This window comes from Lottia gigantea (assembly GCF_000327385.1).
Source record: "Lottia gigantea unplaced genomic scaffold LOTGIsca_74, whole genome shotgun sequence".
NCBI classification, from domain to species: domain Eukaryota; kingdom Metazoa; phylum Mollusca; class Gastropoda; family Lottiidae; genus Lottia; species Lottia gigantea.
Window position 1 is genome coordinate 1003628 of NW_008710478.1, and position 26529 is coordinate 1030156.

Genomic DNA, 26529 nt, shown 5'->3' on the forward strand with positions numbered 1-26529 from the left:
ATGACGATGCTGTATGACGATGTGTTACAGATAATAGGCGAATTTGGATTGTACCAGAAAAAGATTTTTGCCATATTATGTTACGAACCTTTTACCTCGGGACTGTTGCTGTTAATTTCTACTTTTACTCTTAGTACCCCTGATCACAGGTAAATACATAAACGGAATTAATAATATCAACATGATGGACTCCAAATGATGTGCAGATAAATCATGTAGCCTTTATCGCCATGGTCGATTGTTCTCTACTTTCGGTGTTGGTTTTGGTCTTGAATATGATATATAAATAATTTTCAGAGGTAGCCTTCTAGAACTACGCGAAAAGATGTCATTATAATTCACTTTCAATTCTTAACACACATTAATTGACTTGAAAGCTCCGATTTCGACGTTGAGCTGTGAAGACTATTACTAGCTAAGACTGCTAAGCTATTAAAGGTACGATTGGTCAAACGGATGAACATAGGCCCATTCCTTTATTATTTCCTCGTACATTTCAATGAAGATGCCTATTGTCCTATTCTCCTATTGCTCTGTTTTCAGATGTGCAATACCAGGTTTAGAAAACGACACCTTTCATCCACAGGGTGATCACCATAGAGATCTCATCAACCAATCAATTCCTCACAATTCAAAATGTTTATTACGTAATCAATCTGCAGACGAACTTGGTAATATGACGTCATCGGAATATAAGTGTTCTTCGTGGGTTTATGATACTTCAACTTTTACAAACTCTCTCGTAACAGAGGTACGTCATTTGAAATTTGTTTATCCCTTTTAGAATGAATAATTTATATTATATTTAAAAGGACATAATACCTTAAAGTATGAATTTCTATATCTATGTGTAGACGAAAAAAGAAAAGAAAAGACGAGTCCTCATTTTAACTTTCAAACGCAGATAGTACTGAACACACATAGATTTGAAGGTTCAAATCTTGACTGTGATCTGTGAACACTATTACTGAATGATCAATCGGATGACGGATCTGTGCCTTAATAGCGGAATCTGGAATTATTATTAATATGGTATCTATTTCAGTTTAACCTGGTTTGTGACGATGCATCACTGAAGAGTACGACTGTTATGACATTGTTTCTAGGGTTGATGATTGGATATGGTATAGGGAATATTGCTGATTAGTAAGTGCACTAATTCAAATTCTGGGAAAGTTGGTAGAGTTTACAATCCCTGGATCTTAATCTATATCTCGGTATAGGGAGTTCAAGCAGTTTGCCTAATTTATTAAAACTTTCTTACTTGGGCAGTAAATAAATTAGTCCTTTCAGAGCATTCAAGCCCTTCCAGAACTTACTAGTTCTTTCAGAGCATTCCTGTATTTTCAGAGCATTCCTGTCCTCCCAGAGCATTCTAGTCCTTTCAGAGCATTCCAGTCCTTTCAGAGCATTCCTGTCCTTTCATGGCATTCTAGTTCTTTCTGAGCATTCCTGTCCTTTCAGACCATTCTGGTCCTTCCATAGCATTCTAGTCCTTTCAGAGCATTACAGTTCTTTCAGAGCATTCCAGTCCTTCCAGAGAATTCTAGTCCTTTCAGAGCATTCCAGTCCTTTCAGAGCATTCTAGCCCTTCCTGAGCATTCTAGTTCTCTCAGAGCACACTCTACGGCCATGTTCATCATCAACTCATCTTTTTACTTGACATGGGGTATTTTAATTTTAACAGTGTTGGGCGGAAACCAATGATGGTACTAGGCAACTTTTTAGTTTGTATCTCGTCCTACCTACTGGTATGGTCACCGACTTACACGTTCGTTTCGGTTGTGAGATTTTTCCTTGGATTTGGTGTGGCTCTTCAGACTCTACCTATTTATAATATTGGTGAGGAAAGTCAATGATTTAACGTTCAATTTAATTTGATATCTTCTTACAAATTTCAAGACGTTTATTTTATTCTTCTCTTAACAAATATCTAGACAACAACATTACTTTAAGTAATGGTTTGACTACAGCATTCGAGCAGAGATAGACCTTATTATGGACATCCAGTAACATTAATTTGGCAATCCTCGGCAGCTTAAAGCTGAACCTGTCTCAGTAATGTATGGTAGATTTCGTTGTGTTTTCATGGGCGATACTCTTCACTTCCGTCATTTTACAATGACACGTCAGTCCTTTCATAGTAATATTGCGACCTGAATATAGTTCCTAGATTTAAAGCCTTGATGAATAAACGTAAATGAGAGAGTATGCTCTGTTCATCAATAATCAATTGCCGGACAACATTACCAATGCACAACTTTGCCCGAAACAGTTTTGAAAGATAGCTTGCCAGGCAAGGTAACATACACCCACTGGCAGCTGTCAGAAATGATTAAAACAGTCTTTAGTGACTGCAGTATGAGTTTTCTCATGCTAAAGAAATTTTAATAGTTTGAATTCAATGATATATTTATTTACTGCCATTTATTTATACAGATAAATTCCTCCAAATTTTTAAAAATCAATATCAATAACCCAAATACATCAAATTATCGCATCAATATACATGATCACACCAAATTTCATTAAAATCAGTTAAAAACCTTAGTCTCTATTGTGTTCACAAATAAATTTTGACGCGTTTTCCCTAATTCAAGAGCAATAACTCAAAATCCGTTCACCGAAAGATTGTCAAATTCGAACTTGACCAAGATATCATCAATATAAATGATCACACCAAATTTCATTAAAATCAGTTGAAAACTGTAGTCTCTATTGTGTTCACAAGAAATGTTGACGGACCGACGGACCAACGGACCGACGGACAGGGGCGGTGGCATTGTCAATTTTGGTTAGATCATCATTCCATTAGATGCAGTAATGGTGGAAGCTAAATTCCATTTTATTAATTTTTTTGTTTGTTTGTGTATATACAGGACTAGAAATAGTGGGACCTTCAAAACGAATTTATACGGGAATTTTATCTAACTTTACCTGGTTACTGGGAATGTTTGTAATATCGTTGCTTGGTTACCTGATTCGAACATGGAGATATCTACATCTAGGTGCCGCCATCTTCATGACGGTTTTGTTAACCTTCGTCTGGTGAGTATGATTTTATGAATTGAAATAATGTTATTCATTTCTAATATCGGTGATATGTGAATGTTCTATTCTGCATAATATTCTGGCAACTTATCAACAATTAAAGAGAGCTAATAATATTACTTATGTTTAAATACAGTATAATACCAGAGAGTCCACACAGCTAATAATGTTATTTTATGTTTAAATACAGTATAATACCAGAGAGTCCACACAGCTAATAATGTTATTTTATGTTTAAATACAGTATAATACCAGAGAGTCCACACAGCTAATAATGTTATTTTATGTTTAAATACAGTATAATACCAGAGAGTCCACACAGCTAATAATGTTATTTTATGTTTAAATACAGTTTAATACCATAGAGTCCACACAGCTAATAATGTTATTTTATGTTTAAATACAGTATGATACCAGAGAGTCCACACAGCTAATAAAGTTATTATATGTTTAAATACAGTATAATACCAGAGAGTCCACACAGCTAATAAAGTTATTATATGTTTAAATACAGTATAATACCAGAGAGTCCACACGGCTAATAATGTTATTTTATGTTTAAATAAAGTATAATATCAGAAAGTCCACACAGCTAATTATGTTATTTTATGTTTAAATACAGTTTAGTACCAGAGAGTCCACACAGCTAATAATGTTATTTTATGTTTAAATACAGTATAATATCAGAAAGTCCACACAGCTAATAATGTTATTTTATGTTTAAATACAGTTTAGTACCAGAGAGTCCACACGGTTAATAATGTTATTTTATGTTTAAATACAGTATATTACCAGAGAGTCCACACAGCTAATAACGTTATTTCATCTTTAAATACAGTTTAATACCAGAGAGTCCACACAGCTAATAATGTTATTTTATGTTTAAATACAGTTTAGTACCAGAGAGTCCGCACAGCTAATAATGTTATTGTTTGTTTAAATACAATATAATACCAGAGAGTCCACACAGCTAATAATGTTATTTTATGTTTAAATACAGTTTAGTACCAGAGAGTCCACACAGCTAATAATGTTATTTTATGTTTAAATACAGTTTAATACCAGAGAGTCCTCGGTGGTTGTTAACCAGAGGCAAAACGGACAGAGCCAAACTCATCATAGAAAAAATGGCCGCTAGTAATAAGGTGAAGCTCCTTGATGATATTGTAGATGTCACTACTGTACCACCAGACACTGTTACTAAAATTAGATTCTGGAAGATGTTTACCTCCCCTGTTTTACTCGCCAGGACGCTTGTGATGTACTTTACTTGGTAAGTTCAGAATTAAATCGATCAAAATTCAGATTTGGTCAAACCAGTCTGTGAACGCGATTTAGACCACGAAATCTTGGACAAGTTCATGTTCCTTTAGTAGTAGTATATAGTAGTATATTATCAATATACAAGAATACGGAATTGTGAAAGCAACGGTTAGATGTGGATAATATTGTATAATATAATATAGCATGGGACAAGTTAGAATTTTTGTAGGCCTAAGTTACAGCCCTTCAAATGTTGAAAATTATTTGATTAAGTGGGTGCTTTTACTTGGCAACGGCTTGTATATTTTTTTCGTCTATTTTAGGTTTACGGTTAGTCTAATTTATTATGGTATTATGTTAAACCTAGACACATTGGTAGGAAATGTCTATCTAAACCTATTTTTAACGGGAATATTTGAAGGACTCAGCTATCTACTGGTGTTATTTATAGGAGACAAGGTGGGACGGAGAATTCTCGCCTTCGGATCCCTGTTTACCAGTGGTTTATGTCTAACGTCTGTTATTTTTATACTCATGTATGCATCCTCAGGTAATTGTAAGTTTGAATTGTAAGTCTGAAGTGGGCCATTTCATTTCCTTTCATAAATACTTTAAATGGTAAATGAAATGAAGGGATTGTCAAGATGTTTTCTAAAACAATTTATATGCATCAATTTGTTCCATTCTAATTTTCAATCAGACCTCTATGGTTCCTGCAATTCTACAAAAACTAAGTGATGGATGACGTCACTAATCGAAAAATATGCTGTATCACACAAGGACTTCGCGATCAGTGACACCATAAAACGTTTAGTTTTAGTGGAATTTCAGGAACCACGGACGTCTGATTGGAATGGTGAAAAGTAATGTTGTAGTTAATGTTATTTCTCTCATTTATATAAAGCCGGTTGCTTAGTTTGATTATAATTGTATATTTTGGTACATTCAAAAAAAATCCATCTGAGACCCCCTTTGGTGTTGGGCCTGTGGACTTGGTTCAACCAGTATCTATATAGTTGAGCCATTGATAAGTTGGCAAAGTTGATAAAAACCTTATAATATTATCATTTGATCTGATAACCTGAAGGGTAATGGGCCATTGGATTATTGTTAGATTTCAACAGCTTGTGACCCTTCAACGCTTGATAAAAAATAAAACTCCATCCATATTGCCTGATATCTATATCTATATGTATTGAGCACTGTTTAACAGAAGAACAGTATACTCCAATATCTATATTGCCCTACACTTTATGTATTGAGCACTGTTTAACAGTAGTTCAGTATACTCCAATATCTATATTGCCCTACACTTTATGTATTGAGCACTGTTAACAGTAGTATTTCTATATTGTCTACAATTGATGTATTGAGCACTATTTTAACAGTGGTATTTCTATATCACCCTACAATTGAAGTATTGAGCACTATTTTAACAGTGGTATTTCTATATCACCCTAAAATTGATGTATTGAGCACTATTTTAACAGTGGTATTTCTATATCACCCTACAATTGATGTATTGATCACCATTTTAACAGTGGTATTTCTATATCACCCTACAATTGAAGTATTGAGCACTATTTTAACAGTGGTATTTCTATATCACCCTAAAATTGATGTATTGAGCACTATTTTAACAGTGGTATTTCTATATCACCCTAAAATTGATGTATTGAGCACTATTTTAACAGTGGCATTTCTATATCATCCTACAATTGATGTATTGAGCACTATTTTAACAGTGGTATTTCTATATCACCCTAAAATTGATGTATTGAGCACTATTTTAACAGTGGTATTTTTATATCACCCTAAAATTGATGTATTGAGCACTATTTTAACAGTGGCATTTCTATATCATCCTACAATTGATGTATTGAGCACTATTTTAACAGTGGTATTTCTATATCATCCTACAATTGATGTATTGAGCACTATTTAACAGTGAAAATATTTTGTTCATTTTTGTTATCTGATATTAATTGTAGATCAACAATGGTTGATGACACTATTCACCATGGTCGGATTGTTTGGGACAAATGTTGCCTTCAGTCTGTGGTGGTTATGGACAGGTGAATTTTTCCCCACAGAACTCCGTAATTTTGGTGTCGGCACGAGTTCTTGTATAGGTAGAACAGCTGCTGTTATAGCCCCGTATTTTGGATTAATAGTAAGTATGGCGTTCTCGACTCCACAAACCTTGTCGCCTTCGACGTGGTTAAACTATAATACCTGGCGTTCTAAATCCACTGAAATATGATTATCACATCCACATTGATGTTACTGAAATCTCGAATATATAATCGATATATACACGATATTATGGTGTCAACTTGTTGATTTGTTTCGTCAGGACAATGGTGCGCGTTATTAACGGAGATTTAGGGAGATATTTGGAGATATACTGGAGATTTAGAAGGGTGCGAATTATAGTCGCAATTATACGTTAAGCGTATTTTCAGGCGCTGATAATTCGACAGATTTATACTTTGTTTATTTATGCTTATCCTTTTTGTTTCCAAGTATAAAGGAAATGGAAAGCGGCAATACAAATATACGAATCATACTCTTTAGGATTTGTATTTTTTCTGCAATTGTCATTGGTGCACAAATGTCATTTTTCTTATCTGCAAAATACACCAGTAGATACAATGTAGATTTGATGTATGCAATTTTGATACTTTTGTAAGTAATGTTAACTCAAGTCTGAAAATGCAGTTGCCCAAAAGATTGTGTTTTACACTAAATATTTTGCGACCATAGCAAAAATAAAAAACCTATGAAAAGATCAATTCTATTTTTTGTTTTTTTAGAGTCAAGGTATAGCTGGAAATTTCAAAGAAGCAGCACCATTTATCATTTATTCAGCATTTTCATTCACTTCTCTTATTTTAACCTTCCTGTTTCTACCGGAAACAACAAATGTTCGACTTCCGGATACGATTTACGACTGTAAAAAATTAGGAAAAAAGTGAGTTTAGTTATTGATTACTTAAAACAATCTACAAGTTACTGTGGGTTATAGACAGTGGTGTTGCAAGAAAGCATTAGGTATGGGGCAGAAATTTTAAGGGGTAATTTTTTCTATACAGAATTAAAAAAAATGAAAGTGGGAAGGGGTGGGGGACTTGGGTGGGGGCACTGAGCCCTCCAATGAACCGCCACTGATTATAGCCACTTCGTCCTCAGTTAGAATGTAAAGACAAGCCATTGAACATTCGTCAGAAATAACCTTTTGATCTAACCTGATACCCCCTCTTTAACTTATCAAATACCTTCAATCTCTCACAAAAGCCCCGCACTGGAGAGGGTAGAAATTTGATTGATTAAAATATTGTGATCATGCAAACAAAATTATAATATAATAATATTGTAATTTTTGTATATTTTTTGTTTCATTTCAGAAAACAAGTATATGAACTTAAGATGAATCCACCACCGTCTGGCTGTATATAGCGGTTTATCTTAGCCCTGGAGTTATGCCCCACCCATCCCTCCATATTTAGACTCTTTATTATGGAGAGGGGTCGTTGCCAAAAGTATTCACAAAGTCAAACTTGAAACTTTTTAAATAATTATTCCCCAAAACATTTTTATAATCTTACGATGATTATATATCATATGGTAGTAATATCTGCCTCTATTCCAGCCTCTGATGGATATTTTGACAGTTGTAAGCTGAAGTAGAGTCAGAAGAAAAAGACCCTTTTAAATGGGAATTTTCCGCACCTCCAAAGATGCGTTTTCTCTAACATAATATTGAGTTTAAGATGATTGTAAATCAGTGGTGGGCATCACCATAACTTTCGTTTTGTTAGTATCACGTGACTCTGTGACCTTTGAACTTTTAGCTGCGCATTTAGTTTTATATGGACGATGCTTGAATGGAAGCAGAGACATGACATCGGCGTAGGGAGAAAATGTTGGTATGATTGAACTACAAAAATATTCATCTTTCCAAATATACCTGGGTTTTGCAGGTCCGAGAAGTCTATTCATAGGTTTAAAAACCACGCGGAGATGCCCCCCAGGGGGCTGACCTTAGACCCTGACTGAAGTGGCTATATCAAATATTAGAGCTAATAAACGGAACAAAAGGTGGATCTAATTTTAATCATACTGTAGTCCTTTGAATAAATCCCAGTGACTTTCAGTTTAACTAACTGCGCCTACCAGTTTTGTAATGCAAGAATATTTCTAGCTGCATTGTAAAAGCCTCACTATTTCTTAGAGAATCAAGTGATTTTTAAAGATGGTTTATTGTCTTCCATAATTTACAAATATAATCATATAATACATAATTAGTCTTCATATAACAAGTCAAGGTATAACACCTGTTCATAGTTCTTAATAGACATTAGTAGCACCGTAAGATTGAGATGACTACCCTAATCTTCTGTCTGGCTGATAGAACGGCTTCACCGATTTATCGGTTGTAAGAATATCAAATTAAGTCTGGTATACCTTCAACCAACCAAGCATATTTTTCAAAAACTCTTTTTAAAGGGACAGGTTCGTCACCAGTTTGACCAATCATACCCTAGTCTTAGTAAAAGTCATCAAAGCTCGCTGTCGAAAATTTTTGCCTTCCATTCCATGTGTGTTCGTAGTTAACCACGTTTTAAAGTTAAAAAGACTACTCCTCTTTTCTTAGACTCTATCATATATAGTAAAGAAGATAGAAATAGTATAGGAAATACCTAGTTTGAGGTATTTTTGATGGAATTATGCAATTCTCATACATTTCTATTACTTTTAAAGACTATTTACATTTATTCAAGACCCTGGAAATGGCGAATCTGTCCCTTTAACTTCCACTTTTCATTTCAGACCAAATTTGATAGTTATTTTGTTGTAGTTGAGAAAACAAGGACCTAACAAACTTTTATCAAATGATACAGTATACAGCACTTTCCTTATAAACATCCAGAAGAAAACATGAATGATTAAGATAAATGAATGAAATATAAATTATGACTTGTGTTTATTTCTCATTATTTTCAGGTACCACTTTTACTCCTCTTCTGATCTGACCCCATCCAATCAATCTAAAATACAAAGTAATAAATCATATTTAATCTAAAACACAAAGTAATAATAAATCATAATACGACCACGATGAGAATTGAGTGAGATATATGTTGCAGAAGTAATATTATACCAGTTGACAAAGCTGTAAAATGTCACTGGTGTCATTGAAAAGTACATGAAATTTGAAGCAGGATAATTCAAGAATTACATACAAGGCAAAATAAACTTCACTTATGAAAATATTGATAAAATTAATCAGACATGTTCTGTGCCTCATTTAACTGTTAACTGCTTTTAAAGTCCTAGTAAATCCTGACTTTCTCTGATGTTTTTACTTATATAATCATTTGAATATAAAGATCTTTGTATATAAAACATACAAATTACATTTCTTTATGTTTCAGTATAGTCTAAATGCACTCACCTCCAATGTTTTTCAACACGTCGACTTAAAGCTATTTTTTCATTAATTTCTGTACAGACTGGAGTGGTTAAACCTATTTTAGCTAAATCTGCTTTTACTGCCTGTACACGACCCCCCGTAGACAGAGATCCGATATTTACCATCAATATCTCATTCTTAGTCAATTTCTGAACCTATTATAAGAAATAAACTTTGATCATATTTTCATCTTAGCATAATTAAATGAAGTGATTGATAGTATGCAATAACATAAATAAGTTTAGCATCTTTGCATATGATGAATTTGAAGAATTACTAGAACCTAAAGCAAAGTAGCTGAAAGAAAAAGATGGGTGTTAAAAAATAATATAGACCATAACCATGAATGATAAGAGACATGACATCATACTATGTTCTGATGGGGACTTTGACCAATGATTAAGCCATATACAAATCAACTAGCACACTTATCTTATTGATAGGAAAGCACCTTCGGAGAGAGCAAGGTGCGTCGAAAAAATGACTGGCAATTTTAATAAGTCTTGCATGTAACATTAAATTGCCCAGAGGACAGCAGTTCTAACAAAACTTAAAGGCATATCCTCTTGACAATCTCTTACCTTAGCTCCTTTTTTATCACCCTCTGTTTTAACCCCTAACAATCTACGGAGTAAGAAATAGGAGATTTCTAATTCTGTGTAGATATCTGGTAGAGCATTAACAGCCCCTAGTACCTGTCCTACCATACGATCACCTCTACATAACATAGGATCTATCTTAGTTCCTACACCTAGAATAGATATAATAGACAATTTACAAAATATAAACGAAGCTTATCTCCTGAACAAAACCATAGAACTTTAAATAGTCAATATATATATAAACAGAGTTACTGGTTTACGTATTAAACCAAGAAAAGATATGACAAAATCAACAGTCCTGATACTGACAGATTGAAAAGGGAGTTGAACATTTAGCTCTACATGATGCCATACAGTGTGCAATGTAGGAATTTTGACAGGAAAGGAGGATTAGTCTATTCTTCTTTTATCTAATCTGCCAAGAAAGTCTGTTGTAGTATATGAGGATGATGCTACACAAAACTAATTGAGAAAACAGGACAGCAGGATTTTTAAAATCTGAAAAGGAATATTGTCAATAAATTACTCACATGATAAGTTGAGTCAAGAAAAACAGCCAACAATCTGGAGAGAGATTTAAAAAAACCTACCTATTAAACCACCAGGTACAGCGTATTGTAAATCATTCTGTTCAGCAAATAAAGAGATAATTCTTGATAAGATAGGGCGGCACGTTAATTTACCATCTTCATCTCTCGATACAATACCAGGTCTGACCTCTATCTCTTGACCTACTTTTAATACCCCTCTTAATATACTCCCACCTGCTACTCCACCTTTAATATCATCTACTTCACATCCTGGTTTATTTACATCAAACGATCGGATAACTAAAATATAGATTATAATAAAAGAAATTAGTACCCTATACTTAAGTGAATGTTATTATGTACCATAAAAGACTAATGAAATGAAATGGAGTTTTATGTCCTAACTCTCTGCACCTATTTGAGCTTATGAATCAAATGAAACAGGCTATGTCTTTTAATCGACCCAGGATCATTAACAAGCACGACTTGAAGAAATTAAAATAATGATAAAGGTCATTCACATCACAGCTGAATGTCAGTTAGATCAAATGTATAGTGCTAACCCATGTTAACAGTGTTTCTGGCATCAGTATTTTGCCATCCTTTACACTGATTTGAAAACTGAACTCTGTAAACTGAAGCATTCTAACAGCCAATTGCCATCAACAACCAAAACCAGGCCCTGTATTCTCAAAACGATCTTAGCGCTAGGATGTCCTAAGGTGTTATCTACTAATATTGATTCTAGGACATCCTAGCGCTAAGATCTTTACAAGAATACGGACCAGGCTTTAACACCCAAAATAACCATATCTTACCAATAAGTCTAGGTTCTGAGGTGAAATCTCTGATAGGTACTGGTATACGTTTAGTAACATATTCACAGACAACATCTATATTATATTTTAACTGAGCTGATACTGGTATAACAGGTGCCCCTTCTGCTACTGTTCCTAAAATTAGTAACAAGTTATCAAATCTGACAATCACTGCATTTTTAGTGAGCTTACTCACTGTAGTCGAACTGTGAAGAGAAATTATTTCTCAAATATATACCAAGAGGCAAAAGAAATGTCATGTAGATGTATCATACATATCTTTATAAGCATTTTGACCACAGAATATGTAAGTGCCAGTGTCTTGTAAGGATTATAAGTGTTTTGCAGAAGTGACGTTTGCCTTTCGTTATATCATTCTTAAATTTTCACATGAGTTTAAATCTTTTATCTCATGGAGATTCTACGTTAAACATTGAATCACATAGCACCTCACGTTTCAAATCATTTACAACTGACATTTACTGATGTAAGTAATCTTTAACCATGAGTTTTAATTGTATACTAACCTTTTACAAAAGCTAAAATTTGTTCATACTGATCTTTAGCCTGTGCTTCTTTAACTAAATCTATTTTATTTTGTAAGATTAATATGTGTTTTAATTTCATAATTTCTACAGCTGCCAAATGTTCCGAGGTCTGTGGTTGTGGACAGGATTCATTCCCAGCTAAAAGTGAAAGTAGAAATTGTTATAAATTTAATTTTTCATTTCATATGACAGAAGTTTATATATGGAGATAAAGAAACATAAATTTTATTCATCAATCAGCCATAATAAATAATATTTGTACCAAAATCTATTGTTTTTAAGAAACGTCTCATAGATGATGTGACATAGATGCTCAATCAATAGTGAAAATTTAATCAATGAATGGAAGGCCCTGTTTCAAATCTAAATGGGACCTGACAATCTACTACATTCAGATACATGTTAATATTGGAGATATCAAACTTACCAATTAGAAGTAATGCAGCATCCATAACAGCTGCTCCGTTCAACATAGTTGCCATAAGAATATCGTGACCAGGACAATCCACAAATGATACATGTCTGAAAGTGGAAAATAGTCAAATAAGAAATTGATGAATATGTTAGTCATATCTGCTGATTAAGAAATTATGTCTAAAATAACTCAACACAACAAAAATAACAATTTCTTAGCTAGAGAAATTCATAAACAGCTGAAAGGATGCCACATTAATGTTTTGGCTTTCAAAGAACATGATGTGTTTGAGTAAAGAGGTGATCATTAGTAGACCATCCTGGTTTTTTACTTTGGTGTCATAGCTTGAAAGTCTCTTAAGGAACCATAAATAAATAAAGTGTATTGATGTCAAAGTATAAGAAGAAGCTAAAAATACGTAGATATTGTGAAGATGTTTATGCTGATGACACATACTGTTTGATAATTATGAGAATTGCTGCTATATTATTATTATTATCTGTCAAATGCTGTCCATTTCCATTTCAACCAAGTCATTTCTTACCTCTGTAGTCTGAATTTTCCTGAGCAACCTGGTCTGTCACAAGGGAAGACATCTTCCTTGCTGCTTCCACATGATCTATAACATCCTGGTCTGGGACATCTTTCATAATCACATTTATATATCTATAATAAACAATATCAAAATTACTTTATATTCTACAAGTCTTTGAAATCTTACCACCTTTTCATCAAGCTAGTCAACCTATATAAGGACTGCTAACAATCTAGGAAAAGTTGATTCTCAATTTTTACCTGGACATATTTAAAACTAACCTTTGCATTGGCATAGCCTAATTTGATTGTGATATTTCTTTCTAACTCATTTTTAAACCTGACAGTCTGAAAAAGAAAAAAAGAGAAATAATAAGTAATTTCAACATTTAAATAACTACTAAAAGACATAAAATATGTGATTTTGAATAAACAAAATTACTAAAGCAATATAAATTTACTAGTATAACTTATATTTCTGTATAAAGTCTGAAATAAAAACTAATAATACTGCATGTGCCGTAAGCAATGGTCTGGTTTATAATAAAACACTATCTGATTATGGAATGATTAAAAGGAATATATACCTGTACACCAGAGATAGCTTTGACTACTGTTGATTTACCATGAGCTACATGCCCAATTGTACCTGAAATTGGAAAAGAGAAACTGCATTAAAGAAGTAATCTATTTCTTGAAATTATAAACCAGTAAAAATTTCAATATGATCATAGATCATTTGAATGGAAAACTCGCAGAAAAAAAAGGAATGAGTCACTCGAACAGACATACCTATGTTGATTGTGGCTTGTCTGCTGATAACATCTGGAGTTAAAGGTGTTAACTTTTTTACATCCTGAAATATATGAGATAAAATGTTTGATTAACAAAAATATGTCACTGTATAATTCTTATTGCCAGTTAATAAAGGAGGTATTGTTGCTTATCTACTCTACAAAATAAAGCAGATACAACATTATTACAGACTCATAGTTAGAATTATCTCAGCATTAAAATGCTGTCTAAATCAGCTACTATTGACTATTGTCAGATTTTCATTCTTTACTCAGTTCAAGTTTTAATTGATCGTAGATCTATCCAATCCAGGCTTGTGGTTTCCGAACTGAAATGTTTATCAGGGCGTCTTATAATGTGAAGAAGAAAGGTGAATTTACGCCTCAAAACGAAACAAAATTAAGAATATAAAATTAAGAAAACTTTATTTCCATATGGTATAGGTTGGTATTTGGCAATTCATAGACACAACCAGCTGATTTTCAACATTCTGACCCCAAATGTTACTGAAATTATTGAAATACAGGGGTCGAATTTGGTATCAAATAAAAGCTAATTTTAAGGGGAAACTCACTAGTGTGTTAAGATCTTGTTTTGATAAATGTGGTTGGAGATTTTTTGATTTTTCTTCGTCGTTTGCCATGCTGACTTTTCTGATGCAAGCCCGGCGTTTCCCACAAGTCTGTAACTTCCTGTTGATAATAACCAATCAAATCGTTTGTTTTTATTTTTCTCTTTCCAGTAACTGACCTACTTTGGCTTTAGTCTTGATCTTCCAGACTGAAATATCAAAAAGTAGAAAGAGTTCGAAACAGACTGGGGTGATCGAACAAATAATAAGGAAATACAGCATGGTTGATAAAATTGATATGGTTTCCTATTTCCTTTAGTTGCTGGGGACTATTCTGGATTTCATCATTCAAAATTTATTTAGACTTCTGTGCCAAATGTGTCGTCATCCCGCTGACGATGGCGCCTTCGTGGCATGACGAATAAGTTTCAACACGACCCTTTCAAAAATGCATCATGTCTATTTTTGGTTCCCAAATCATAAACAATAACAATCCTGAGGCTTAGGCTAATTGATCAAGAACACCCAACTCCAAGCCAGAAAGGGCCAGTGGTCCAACTTTTCTGACTGTGCAATATAGAAGAGGGTAGGCCTAGAGCAAGGGAGAAATGCTCACAACAACATGGATAGCATTAGTTCTTGGCTTCTGGTCTACGCTGTACCTCCTTGATGCGTTTTTAAAGGTGAATTATTTTTTGTTACTTGTAATCATGTATCCTTTCACCTCTTTCCCTCAGTTGTGTACCACCTAGCTTTACATTCTTTGTATTAAAATCAAGATGGTGTTCGTTTGGATTGTAAGGCCCACTAGGTTATTACCAGTAGCATAATCTAAGGGACCTATATAATATTAGGTAGGTAGAGCGCAACTGGAGAGGAGGGGTGAATTGCATTGTGTTACATTACTCTAAGATTCAGATCTATTGGTACAATGAGCCATGGGCTTTAAAATGATACTACCTCTTAAAATGGACATAAAATTTTAGTCTCAGACTTGGTCAACAAGTGTATCAGTGCCATGACTAAAGAATAGAATCTCTATATAAGACCATATATCCATTAAACGAGATTATTGAAACTATCTTCTAACCTTTTTAAAAAATTACTTAGTTTAATGAATTTTTACTTAGTTTTATGGATTTATTGGATTATAGAGGGATTCTGTTGTATAGTTTTGACACCAGGTCACTTCACTGATGAACAAAGACTCATTTTAACATTTGGTCATGCTAAGAGGTATTATATCTTTAAGAAGATGTATATATTTCATACTGGCAACTAATAAGACATTGTGAAATGTGGAATGATAATCATTATGACATTTTCACAACATGATGTTGCCAGTCATCATAGGTCTATTAGTGCAGAACATCTTTTCAGTGAACTCCTGCAGAAAAGTAACACGTGAAACTCCATTCATTTCATTTCAATAAACTGGTCCTTGCCAACTCCTCAAAAAATATAAATTTGATGTTAGTGAGCAAGTTTACATTGAAAAATACTGCTTTTGGGATACAGAAATCAGGCACTTATTTGTCACAAATGGTTATGATCAATATTTGTTATTGTTACTTGTTGTAAAATTATGCTCTTACACAACAATTTATATGTGGAAACAGAGTACAGGACTTTTTTATATTATTTCATGGCTAGATGTCATTTATCAAAGAAACATTAATTTAGTATAATGCTGATATAGATAACATGATATTTAAGTGCTTTCTTACCTTTTTATAGAACTAAACTTACTCTTGATATTGAAATACACTAAACCTTTTTACACTGAAAGATTTATGCTTGTAATATCAGTGTTAAAATATATAATAAACATAATACTGATATTATTGCTTGTAAATCTGATGCAACCCTATGTCATTTCATGCAAAGGAAAAGATTCTATTTTGAGCTTATTAAAGGTTGGTTGTCTCACTTAAAGATAAAATTCAAAACCTTGATAATGTCAAAATCTTAGCTCACAGGCAGTAGACGGTTTTAATTTATCAGGCTGTTCAGCGGCCCTAAAATTCTTTAAAAGAACTAATTTTTTTCAGTTTTCCTAGAATTCCATAAAAAATGTTGAAAAAAAGAGGAAATCATTAAATATTCCTGATTTTTATATCAATTTCTATTTTTTTTTTATTTTTACTCGATGGGCAATATTTGTAACTCGTCAACAGGAATGCTGTTTGGAATAGCCTAAGATACAAGCCATTAAAACCTTATTTTTACAATTTGCTCAGGAGGATGAAGATCTACTCTTAACCCTGACTCTTATATATTTTTGTAAGGGTTTCAAGTAATCCATTTAAATGTATAAAACTGTTTGAATTTAGTTATAAAATTTCATAATTTTAAGATTATCCCTTGTTTTTCGTCAGTGAGTGCTGGACAGCCAGTTTAGGTTCTCTGACTTTATTCATGATACTTTGATGTTCAATTTAAACTGGTTTTATTTTAGTAATGATTTCTATAGTTGCTTGCTCAGTATGTCTAAATACCTTGAATGTTGCACATGACATGTCCAAAGTTTATTATTTACTAAACAGGGCTATTAATAAATATCATATCCGTATAGCTCTTGACTTAAATATAAGCCCAAAATGTTTTTATTCTTTTTTCTTTTTCAGACAAAGAAACCATGGTCTAGAAATTATCTGAGCTTCCTAGAAAATACTGGATTGTCTGTGTCTATCTGCCAATTCCGCTGGTATACGAGTGTTTTTAATCGAACATTTCTACGTCTGGGACAATGGCGTCCCCAGTTTTTACGACTGTGGTTTACTGTAGGGGTATTATTCGGACTAGTGGCTATGTTGATATCAGTATGTATGTTAACGTTACTAATAGTCAATACATTCCGTCAACAACCTGTAGAACAACAAGTTTTAACACCAGTGGTAAGTAGTCTAGTAGTCTTCAAAGTTATGGTGGAAAAAGGTTAAATCGAGCAATGAAGTTCAATATATTTATTTCACTTGGTATGTCTAGTACAGAAAGAATTTGTTGAACCTTATGGATTATTGATGCAGTAGAAAATAGAACACAGAAGATACGGGTAAATGCTATGCAGACGTGATTGGCATTTTCCATGTTCTACTGTATAAACAATCTACACCAAGCCGAGAACAATGTACCTGCCTTTTTTCACCTTTACAGTTGATAACCTTGTGTTGTGTCTTTCCAGAAGTTATTTTTAGTGAATTGAATGAATAACCTTGTGTTGGGTATCTTTCTAGAAGTTATTTTTAGTGAATTGAATAAATAACCTTGTGTAGGGTGTCTTTCCGGAAGTTATTTTTAGTGAATTGAAAAAATAACCTTGTGTTGGGTATCTTTCCGGAAGTTATTTTTAGTGAATTGAATAAATAACCTTTTGTTGCGTTGGTTGTATAACTGTACATTAGTAAGAGCTGTATTTGTTTATATATTTTAGATGCCTGGTATCAACCTACCTACCAGTCAATTATGGTACTATCTTCTAACTTTACTAATCTGTGGTATTCTACATGAAGTAGGTCATGCTATAGCTGCTGTCAGGTAGGTGAATCAGGATATATATCAATTCTGGCATGTTTGCTTGCATGTACACTTGAAGCATACAGGTATATTGAAGTTGCTAAATGTTAATAATAGATAATTATTGTGTCCCTTTAACCTGTCTGAAACTATTACATATGTACATATTTCTACTGTGCATATTATAGAAATATAATATAATGTTTTGGTTAAAATCCATGCCTGAAACAAGGCTATTTGAATTAAGTGAACAATGATCTTATCCCTATGTATTTATTGATAAGGACCTTGTTGTTGGAATTGTCATAAAGATAGAGCCCATAGATTTAAGATGTTATCATAGGATTTTATTATTCTTAATGTTACTGATTTCATTTCTGTTTGAAAAATAAACTTATTATATATTTACAGAGAACAAGTTCGTGTGAATGGTTTTGGATTATTTATGTTTGTGTTATATCCTGGAGCTTATGTTGATCTTTCATCAGAACATTTAAACGTGGTATCTCCTCTACGTCAGTTACGTATTTATTGTGCTGGGGTGTGGCATAACTTTATTATCGTACTAGCTGCTATACTGGTGTTGTTTTTACTGCCCTATTTATTAATGCCATTTTATACAACAGGACAGTCAGTGGTTATTACTAGTGTTGTGGAGGTAAGAGTTTTTAAGTAGTTAACATGCTTGGATATTACTTACTATAGTTGATTTACCAATTGATGTAGCAAACATTTGATGAATCAAACATGATCGGATGTAAAGGGATAGAGTTGCTTAGCAATTAGATTAGTAGATTAATCCACTTCCAATTTCCAAAAACTTGTTTCTAGTCAAGGTGCTCTAGTCATGGGTAAACCACTGACTGTTTTGAATTATGTTATTTCTATCAATGTTTCAGGGTTCGTCAGTATCAGGTCCGCGAGGTCTAGCTGCTGGCGAACCATTAACTAGTATCAGTGGTTGCCAGGTAACCAATCAAGAAGAGTGGTATAGTTGTATATCACAGAGTATACGAGAACAGTCTCTAGGCCATTGTATGCCTACTGCTTTAATACAGGAGCTAGATTCCTCACCTAAACTTATTTACAGTAAGTTCACAGCTTGTGGATATTCAGGACCACTTTACCATTTTAGCGCTAAGACTAGAAACAGTGTTAGAAGATAGGAGCCTAGGATATCCTAGCGCTAAGATTGTTTCGACAATACGCTGCTAGTACTATAAGATCAATGCTTTTTTGTACTATTGGCAAACCTTTATATTGCTTTAGTAAGAAGGGGTTTTCAACCTTATACATACTATTTCCCTTTTGAGATCCTTGATCAATTGCATTACTCCCCTTCCCCGTACTAATCCTTACCATTTCTTGATTTACTCAGGTTTTAACTTACTGCAACTCGTCCATGCTAGAGAATATAGCCTGACTGAATAGAATGACTTAGATTATAATTGTCAACAAATGTGTTTCTTGACTACAAAGGGCCCCCCAAATATTTCAAAATTACCATTAGGTTGAAAATTCCTGCCTGTAAGTATCATGGCTGAGCCATTTTGATACTATTAGATCAACATGGCTATGGCCTCGTTAGTTGTAACTAAAATGTTTTGTTGTTTTTTCAGAACATGAGAACATAACTACCACCAGAAATATTATAGATTGTTGTAATTTTACTAGTGATACACATCTCTGTTTTTTATATCATACTAGAGCTAGTCCTAATCAGGTTGGTCTATAAATATTTTTTTTGCGTCTTAGATTTAAAGATTTCTGAGTATTTGATGCAGTGTATTATTTCCAGGGTGTAAGTCACTTGCAGATTTTTAGATACAGATATGAATCAGTTGAGGATTGGTGATTCATTTGAAATAATATGCTAATGCAATTTGCAAAATCATCAGATATGATTATGTTATTCATAAATAATGGCCATTGACACCAGTTTACTAAACATGAGCATCGAAGCCAACACCATTTGATACTACTGAATATTCATGAAAACAAATTCATACAGGTCTCATATACACATATCACTTTATTTTATTTTCAGAAATATGCTTGTCTACCAGCACGAACGACCACTGACAGACCAGTTTGTAAATTACAGACAGATTGTCACGCACCAAAAATAGAAATAGTCTGTGCTTACCCAATGGTTGATAATTCTACTAAATTATTACGTATAAACCACGGTCGTAAACCACCATTACTGTTTCTTGGACATCCTCTAGACTTACATCTTTCAGGTAAGGAGAATATTATTCTTGTCCATTTGACCTGAGGTTATATTGCACTAGTTTGATACTTTCTTTCTATAGCCGTCTTGTGTCTGCCTTTGCTTTCATGAAATTGTCAGTGGTTGGTGAATCTTTATATCTTTATATTACAGTATCTGTGAGTAATTATGTACCCAATAATTCTTATGTACCACTACATCTTCCTTATATGGTCGAAACATTCTGTAAGTATCCTTTTACAAACATGAAATAAGTTCACTGGAGGTAAGTAGAACAGTTTGATATTCAAGAGGGCGACTATGTTATTTCACTGGAAAAGTCAAATAGTACTTATGTCTTTAAAATGTGGTTGGTTTTGACCACATAGCATAGTCTTGATTAATATGACTGCCAGATTTCACTAATTTCCACCTCTAGTTTTAAAATGGAAGAAGTAACATATAAGATGCCGCAGCAAAGATATTTGCATATCCAGAAATGGATTCCCCATAAATTGTCACTCAACTGTTCTGTGATATTCCCATTGTGTTGCCTGTGAAATTTCCATTTAATTTCTTTAACCAATTATCAGATATCTTATATCATTGTCTGGTGCTCTAGTGATTTTAAACGTGGTTCCTTGTTACGCTTTAGATGGACAGTTTATCTGCCACGCCTTTTTAGAACTAACATTACGCAGTACGATACCAGATCGTGAAACACGTGGATTGATTTACACCCTGATCATTCTATATGGAACTATTTTATTGGGTTTAAACGTTATTATGGCCATGTGGACATTATTTTTCGTGTAATGAATTGGTGATGCAATTTGATTACTATATTTCTCTTGATATTTTGTTTCTTTTAAGTTGTTATAAAAATAACTTTTAACACCTGGGTACTATAGTCCATCTTCCCTAGGATATATCTACTTGGAACTATTTTTCTAGACTAGACAACATGGTTTGACTTGAGATTATAAATGTACTATGTTAATATATGCCAACCAAAATTGAATTAGATCAAATCCATGTGTAATCTGAATTTAACTTCATTTAGAATCAATAAATTTGACCAATAAAGTGAAGACTATAATAATTGTACATGGATAGACACCTTCTTAAAAACGTCTTGTTAATTGCAAGCTTAAAAACGTCATTTAAAAATATTTACATTTCTACTATCACTACCGTCAATAAACCAGTTACACTCATTGGCGTTTATTTTTCGATGTCATCAAAGCACAACAATGACACAATCTAAGATTTGTAGTAAATTCAAGAAACCCATCATATAAAAAGGTGAAAATTGTGTTAATAAAAGTATCTGAATATAAATGTAAGAATTAAACGTTGGTCTCACTAGCTTTATTGATGTTTAAACGCAGTTGATCATGTGACAAACTGAATAAATGACGAAGTCCAATGTTTAATTCTTAATTAGATTTAGAATGAGTGAAGGAGCCTTCAGAAATTAAAAGAAACAGAATATCAGGATCTGTGAAATAATTAAATTGAATAGACATAATGTGGGAGAGTTAGAAAAAGTGATTGATTTTCTCGGTGCTGTACATATTTTTTAAGTAATCATTCTTACCATGCGTTATTGGAATATCTTGTGATGCATTTCTATTCTGTGGGGTGTTATTAGTAAATGTATGGTGCTAATATGAGTGAGGGTTCAGAATACTTCTGTAACAAGTTTTCAAAGCATATACAATTCCATATTGTGCTGTTTATCTGAAGCAAGAACATTCAGATCACCTGTTTCATCATTGCTTTTGTTTCTTTTGTTCAATATGTTAACCATAATCAGATTTCGCTTATTTGAATGGTTACAGAATGTATTTATCAACATGCTGTATGTTTTTCATTCAGAGCATTTTTTCAAATTATACATTCAGGGAATAGTTATTTAACAACTGGAATATATTAGATTTTACCATTTTTATCTCTTATCAACTGTTAATGAAGGGTATAATCGCTAAATATTTGCTTCCTGGCCTAATAGAACTCAATATCAGCTATCAGTATCACTGTGCAGAATTGAAATCTAGTGTAAGCCTAAAAGGAAACATTTTTTGGCTGATAAAGGTCAATATGGTTTACCAGTATCAAAGTTCAGAATTTAACTCTGATGTAAACATTCTTTATATTTATGTGTTCTTATCCAATTGTTTAATACAATCTTTATATTACTGGGTATAGTTGAGTTAGGTAATGGTGTGGGCACACTAACAGTCTTGGTCTCCGATTTTTGTTGTTGACTTGAATCTTATGTAAAACCTCACGAGTGCCAGCACTTCCACGTTAAGCTTATCGCGTTGCTGACAAGATTTATAATATCAAACTGCAAGACAGAGTGTCATTATCCAATCAGATTCAATTTCCTTTCAATGGTATGATTTGCACTTATGATTATCGACTTACTGGAAAACCACTGACTGCTGATTTTTTGTCTTCTGCAGCCGGTCGACGAAACTCATGACAAAAGAACAATCTAATCAGCGACAAAAATCATGACAAGAATCTAATCAGCGATCAAGACTGTTCGTGTGTCCGCAACATAATTGATGCACATTCAGTTCTGATTAAAAACTCTAAACAGTCCACATTTTTATTAGGTGATTAAAATTTTAATAGAAAAAAACAATATTGTCTTGATTACTAATCAAAGTACCAAGAAATGAATTGTACTGTTGATGTTTTGATTCTAGCCTAGATGTGCATTAATATTATGTATTATAACTTGGGCCATTATAAATTCATTTTTGTTAATTTTTTGTATCTTGGTGTAAATTTCATTAATAGATGTATTCGTTTTATTTTATTCATGTTTCAAATAATTCTTGTTGGAATAAAATGATTTTTTAATATGAGTCAATATTTTTTAGAAGAAACGATAATCTTGGCTCTATAAAAAAAGGTGATCTTTCCCGATTTTCTCAAAATTTAAATTATGCTTGAATTTATTCTTACAAACCTATAAAAACAATAAAAAATAAGATAAAGAAAGAAAATACAGCCAATAACAAATAAAACAATCCTATGAATTTCATTTATTACATTTCCGTCATTTAGACATAAATGATTAAAAAAAAAATACCCAAATACGTGAAAACAAATATATGTCTATTGCACTATCTTGGCACCATAACTTGGTGATTTGAAGAGTCGAAAAAAGAAAACAATTCAGAAGAAAGATGGAGCATATATAGCGTGGAGATAAAAATCTATATACAATCTGTAAGCGTGAAATACTATCGTCTAGTTCCATACTGGCTCACTAACAGGTTGATATTTAGTCTTTCATAACTTTCATAAAACTAGAACAAAAATTGAAGTCCTGGTCAAATTACAGGCCTTTATGCAAATTATTTGACTTATTACGAGATAATATTGCATTATTAGCCTTGTTTTGTGATGACATTCCAATGAATTCTTTGCTATATCTGTGGCGATTAGAAGATTCAGATAACACAATTCAGAAGAAAGCTTGTGTATATATCTCTACGGAACAAACTTTTGGCTCTCTTATTTTAGGAGTTATATCGAAAATTCCACTCAATTATTTGCTGAATTCTAGCATTTAGACATTTCATTGTATTAGTGAGTAAAATCTTAAAAAATACATCAGCTTAGTCACCTTCTTCAACTCCAACAATCCAAGGCTCTGGGTCCATCACGGTCTTTAAAATATAATTCCTTTCTTCCTTCAGTCTGGGACACAGAGCATGAATTTTATCCACAGTTTCTTCCGAGAGAACACAATACACAATCAGACTTTTTAACTTATGACACTTTGTGGTGACATTTATCAGAGCTTCTTCCAGTTCCCGTGAAGGTCGTGTTTGAACGACCAGTCTCTCCAGAGTATTTCTATAATAAGACGCTGCCAGGTTTATCTCGTCAAAAAGCATCGTAAAGGTTTCAAGAAGGAGCTCTGAGACTGGAAGACTTGGACTTAAAATGGATGAAACCTTTTCTAAAAGACAATTATGATCAAATATCATGGTTACTTTTAAGTTTGGTGAATTTTTATGCAAATTTTTCCATAAATTGTCTGATAAAATTTTTACAAATTTTTCCTGTCGTCGACATTTGATAGATAAGTATTTTAGCGGCGAAGATCGTCCTTCCTCAGCAAAAGTTTCCAAAACTTCATCAGAAAGAGTAACGTAAAACAAACTCAATTCTGATAACTGAACACACTGGTGTAAAACACGAACTAAACATGCAGGCGATATTTTGCTGATCAAGCTTCGATTCTGAATATTTAATTTCTGAAGATTTTTGTGATTTGTGGCCAAGATGTCTAACACTTCTTCATTTAAATCGATCCAGAGTCCACTCAAATCAACTTCCGTCAAATACCCAGTCTTGCCATTTTGATGGTTGGCAGCAAAGAAGATTTTTAAGGTGTCTATGAATTCCAAACCTGCATAAAACAAAGGATTTTCTCCAACAAATTTCAGAGATAGTGATGAAACTTTTTGATCTTCTATCGAACTAAATATATTTATAACTTCGCAAGCTTTTTCCCGATTTTCTTTTTCATGTTGATCTAGTATTATACTCACATGTTTCATATGATGTCCGTGAAGCGTTGCTAAATTAAGATATTGTTTATCTTCACTCTTGATGAAATAAAATGTAAATTTTTTCCATAACAACGGTTGATTGAAGCAGGTCAGCCATGTTTTACAAACTTGAGCACATTTACATCTTTGATTGAAATTTAAATAAGAGAAAATATGAACAATGATATGGTCTGGAAGATTTGTCCATTGAAATTCTACTTCTGTTGTCATTCTGATGTTTAAAATTCAATCTGCTCTTTGCTCCTGAAAAATAAGAAATTAGCAGTGGTTTATTTAGAAGGCGGTAACTTTTGGCCATGCCTGACCCAACGACTAGTGCACCCCTCAAATCTGCAAAGGGATGCTTGGGTGGCCACTGTCAATGAAATCCTTGCTATGCCACTGCAAAATGGGATTAAGCAAGCCACTTATTAGGCCTACATTACTTATAACCATATTCTTTACTTAGTGCCCACACTTACCAAATGGCCTAACTTTTCTTCATACCTCCAATAAAGAAAAAAGGGGGAAGGGCACAGAGGTTGCCAACAGAAAACTGTGCCAAGTTTCAACTCCGTTTAGAAAAGTAGAATTTGATATTCATTTCATTTAATGTATTGACTCTAGAATAAAAGCAAATGAAATTGGATGGAATATTTCAAAAATTTGGTATTTACAGCTACTTAGGACTTACCGGTAGTTACAGTCGACAACTAATTCCAAATGAAGTAGGAACACTACTTTTACTTTGTTTGTAAATATGACCTTGACCTTTATATAAAGCTTGGGGTCAAGATGAATAAAAGTCTTATAACTGTAAATAAGTTATTTTTAACTCCATCTTTATAATAATATTATCCAACACTTCCAACTTATTGAACACATCAAAAAGTTATTCAAAGTAACTATGTTAGTCGTTTGTAAGAATGTGTTTCAGGTGGCTTGATAAAGTTTATAAGTTTTATCCCGTGGTACCTACCTCCTGCATATCACCGGTTCCTTGTTCCGCAAGACTGTTATGATTAATGTAGTGGAAGGGAAATAACTCGTGTTTAACTTCGCCTACACTACAGACTACAACTGTTTAGTTACAAGAGAAACTGTTAATTTCACGCACATTGATGTAATATCAAAGAGGTTTGTTAGTATGAATTTCATCTTACCAAATAATCAACATCTATTTTTAGCTTACTGTAACAACATGAGTCCAATATAGAGCCGACTTGATTACAGGTAGATATTTTTTGGTCAATTGCTATAAATACCGGCAAGTCATTATTTAGGACATTCAATTATTTCGCAATCCGTATAATATGATATAATAAGCCTCTATTAAGGCCTGTGGTGTACTCTGGGGATGCACGTTTTAAGTAGCGGACTGTGGTAAGTCCCTATCTGTGAAACTGTATATATCATTAGAATATGTCCATATAAGACCAGTAGTAGGCTACGGTAGTTTTGACAAGCCAAATCATTTAACAAGTCTTTCTTTCATCAATACCATATTTGTATATAATGTGACTTACATTGATTTTGTCCTGTCTATAGGCCCTATATGGCTATAACTTTTACTATTATGAGATAGTGGCTTATATCAACAAAATCTACGACAGTT

At 33.2% G+C, this 26529-nt stretch overlaps 4 protein-coding genes across 4 annotated transcripts; 2 read left to right on the forward strand and 2 right to left on the reverse strand.

Moving 5' to 3' along the window:
• Nucleotides 1–7773, forward strand: LOTGIDRAFT_168351 (hypothetical protein; the record flags this gene model as incomplete). The annotated part of the gene is made up of 10 exons (XM_009066233.1): nt 1–149; nt 544–751; nt 1046–1146; nt 1688–1842; nt 2880–3048; nt 4106–4324; nt 4638–4864; nt 6306–6487; nt 7131–7288; nt 7722–7773. 10 exons carry the CDS (start codon nt 1–3, stop codon nt 7771–7773), a joined length of 1620 nt encoding a protein of 539 aa, XP_009064481.1.
• Nucleotides 7774–8558: 785 nt separating this feature from the next.
• LOTGIDRAFT_221777 (hypothetical protein) lies at nt 8559–14713 on the reverse strand. The gene is made up of 12 exons (XM_009066234.1): nt 14607–14713; nt 14030–14093; nt 13825–13886; nt 13520–13585; nt 13248–13369; nt 12716–12810; nt 12268–12426; nt 11741–11875; nt 10983–11222; nt 10372–10541; nt 9773–9945; nt 8559–9365 (listed from the first exon to the last, which is right to left on the reverse strand). Exons 1-12 carry the CDS (start codon nt 14673–14675, stop codon nt 9302–9304), a joined length of 1419 nt encoding a protein of 472 aa, XP_009064482.1. The 5' UTR covers nt 14676–14713; the 3' UTR covers nt 8559–9301.
• Nucleotides 14714–14870: 157 nt separating this feature from the next.
• On the forward strand, nt 14871–21147 carry LOTGIDRAFT_221778 (hypothetical protein; the record flags this gene model as incomplete). Its single annotated transcript, XM_009066235.1, has 9 exons — nt 14871–15286; nt 17231–17500; nt 18037–18140; nt 18531–18777; nt 19019–19212; nt 19764–19842; nt 20167–20362; nt 20506–20581; nt 20925–21147. Exons 1-9 carry the CDS (start codon nt 15212–15214, stop codon nt 21145–21147), a joined length of 1464 nt encoding a protein of 487 aa, XP_009064483.1. The 5' UTR covers nt 14871–15211.
• A 1355-nt stretch (nt 21148–22502) lies between these two features.
• Nucleotides 22503–25942, reverse strand: LOTGIDRAFT_236076 (hypothetical protein). The gene is made up of 2 exons (XM_009066236.1): nt 25894–25942; nt 22503–25178 (listed from the first exon to the last, which is right to left on the reverse strand). Exon 2 carries the CDS (start codon nt 25143–25145, stop codon nt 23973–23975), a length of 1173 nt encoding a protein of 390 aa, XP_009064484.1. The 5' UTR covers nt 25146–25178; nt 25894–25942; the 3' UTR covers nt 22503–23972.
• Nucleotides 25943–26529: the final 587 nt, after the last annotated feature.

What these genes read in the sequence shown, in the direction of transcription:
- LOTGIDRAFT_221777 (XM_009066234.1), bottom strand. Translation starts at nt 14,675, where the DNA reads ATGGCAAACGACGAAGAAAAATCAAAAAATCTCCAACCACATTTATCA. An exon ending in AACAAGATCTTAACACACTA is followed by an intron (nt 14,094 to 14,606) that starts GTGAGTTTCCCC and finishes CATATATTTCAG; the next exon opens with GATGTAAAAAAGTTAACACC. An exon ending in ACAAGCCACAATCAACATAG is followed by an intron (nt 13,887 to 14,029) that starts GTATGTCTGTTC and finishes TTCCAATTTCAG; the next exon opens with GTACAATTGGGCATGTAGCT.
- LOTGIDRAFT_236076 (XM_009066236.1), bottom strand. Translation starts at nt 25,145, where the DNA reads ATGACAACAGAAGTAGAATTTCAATGGACAAATCTTCCAGACCATATC.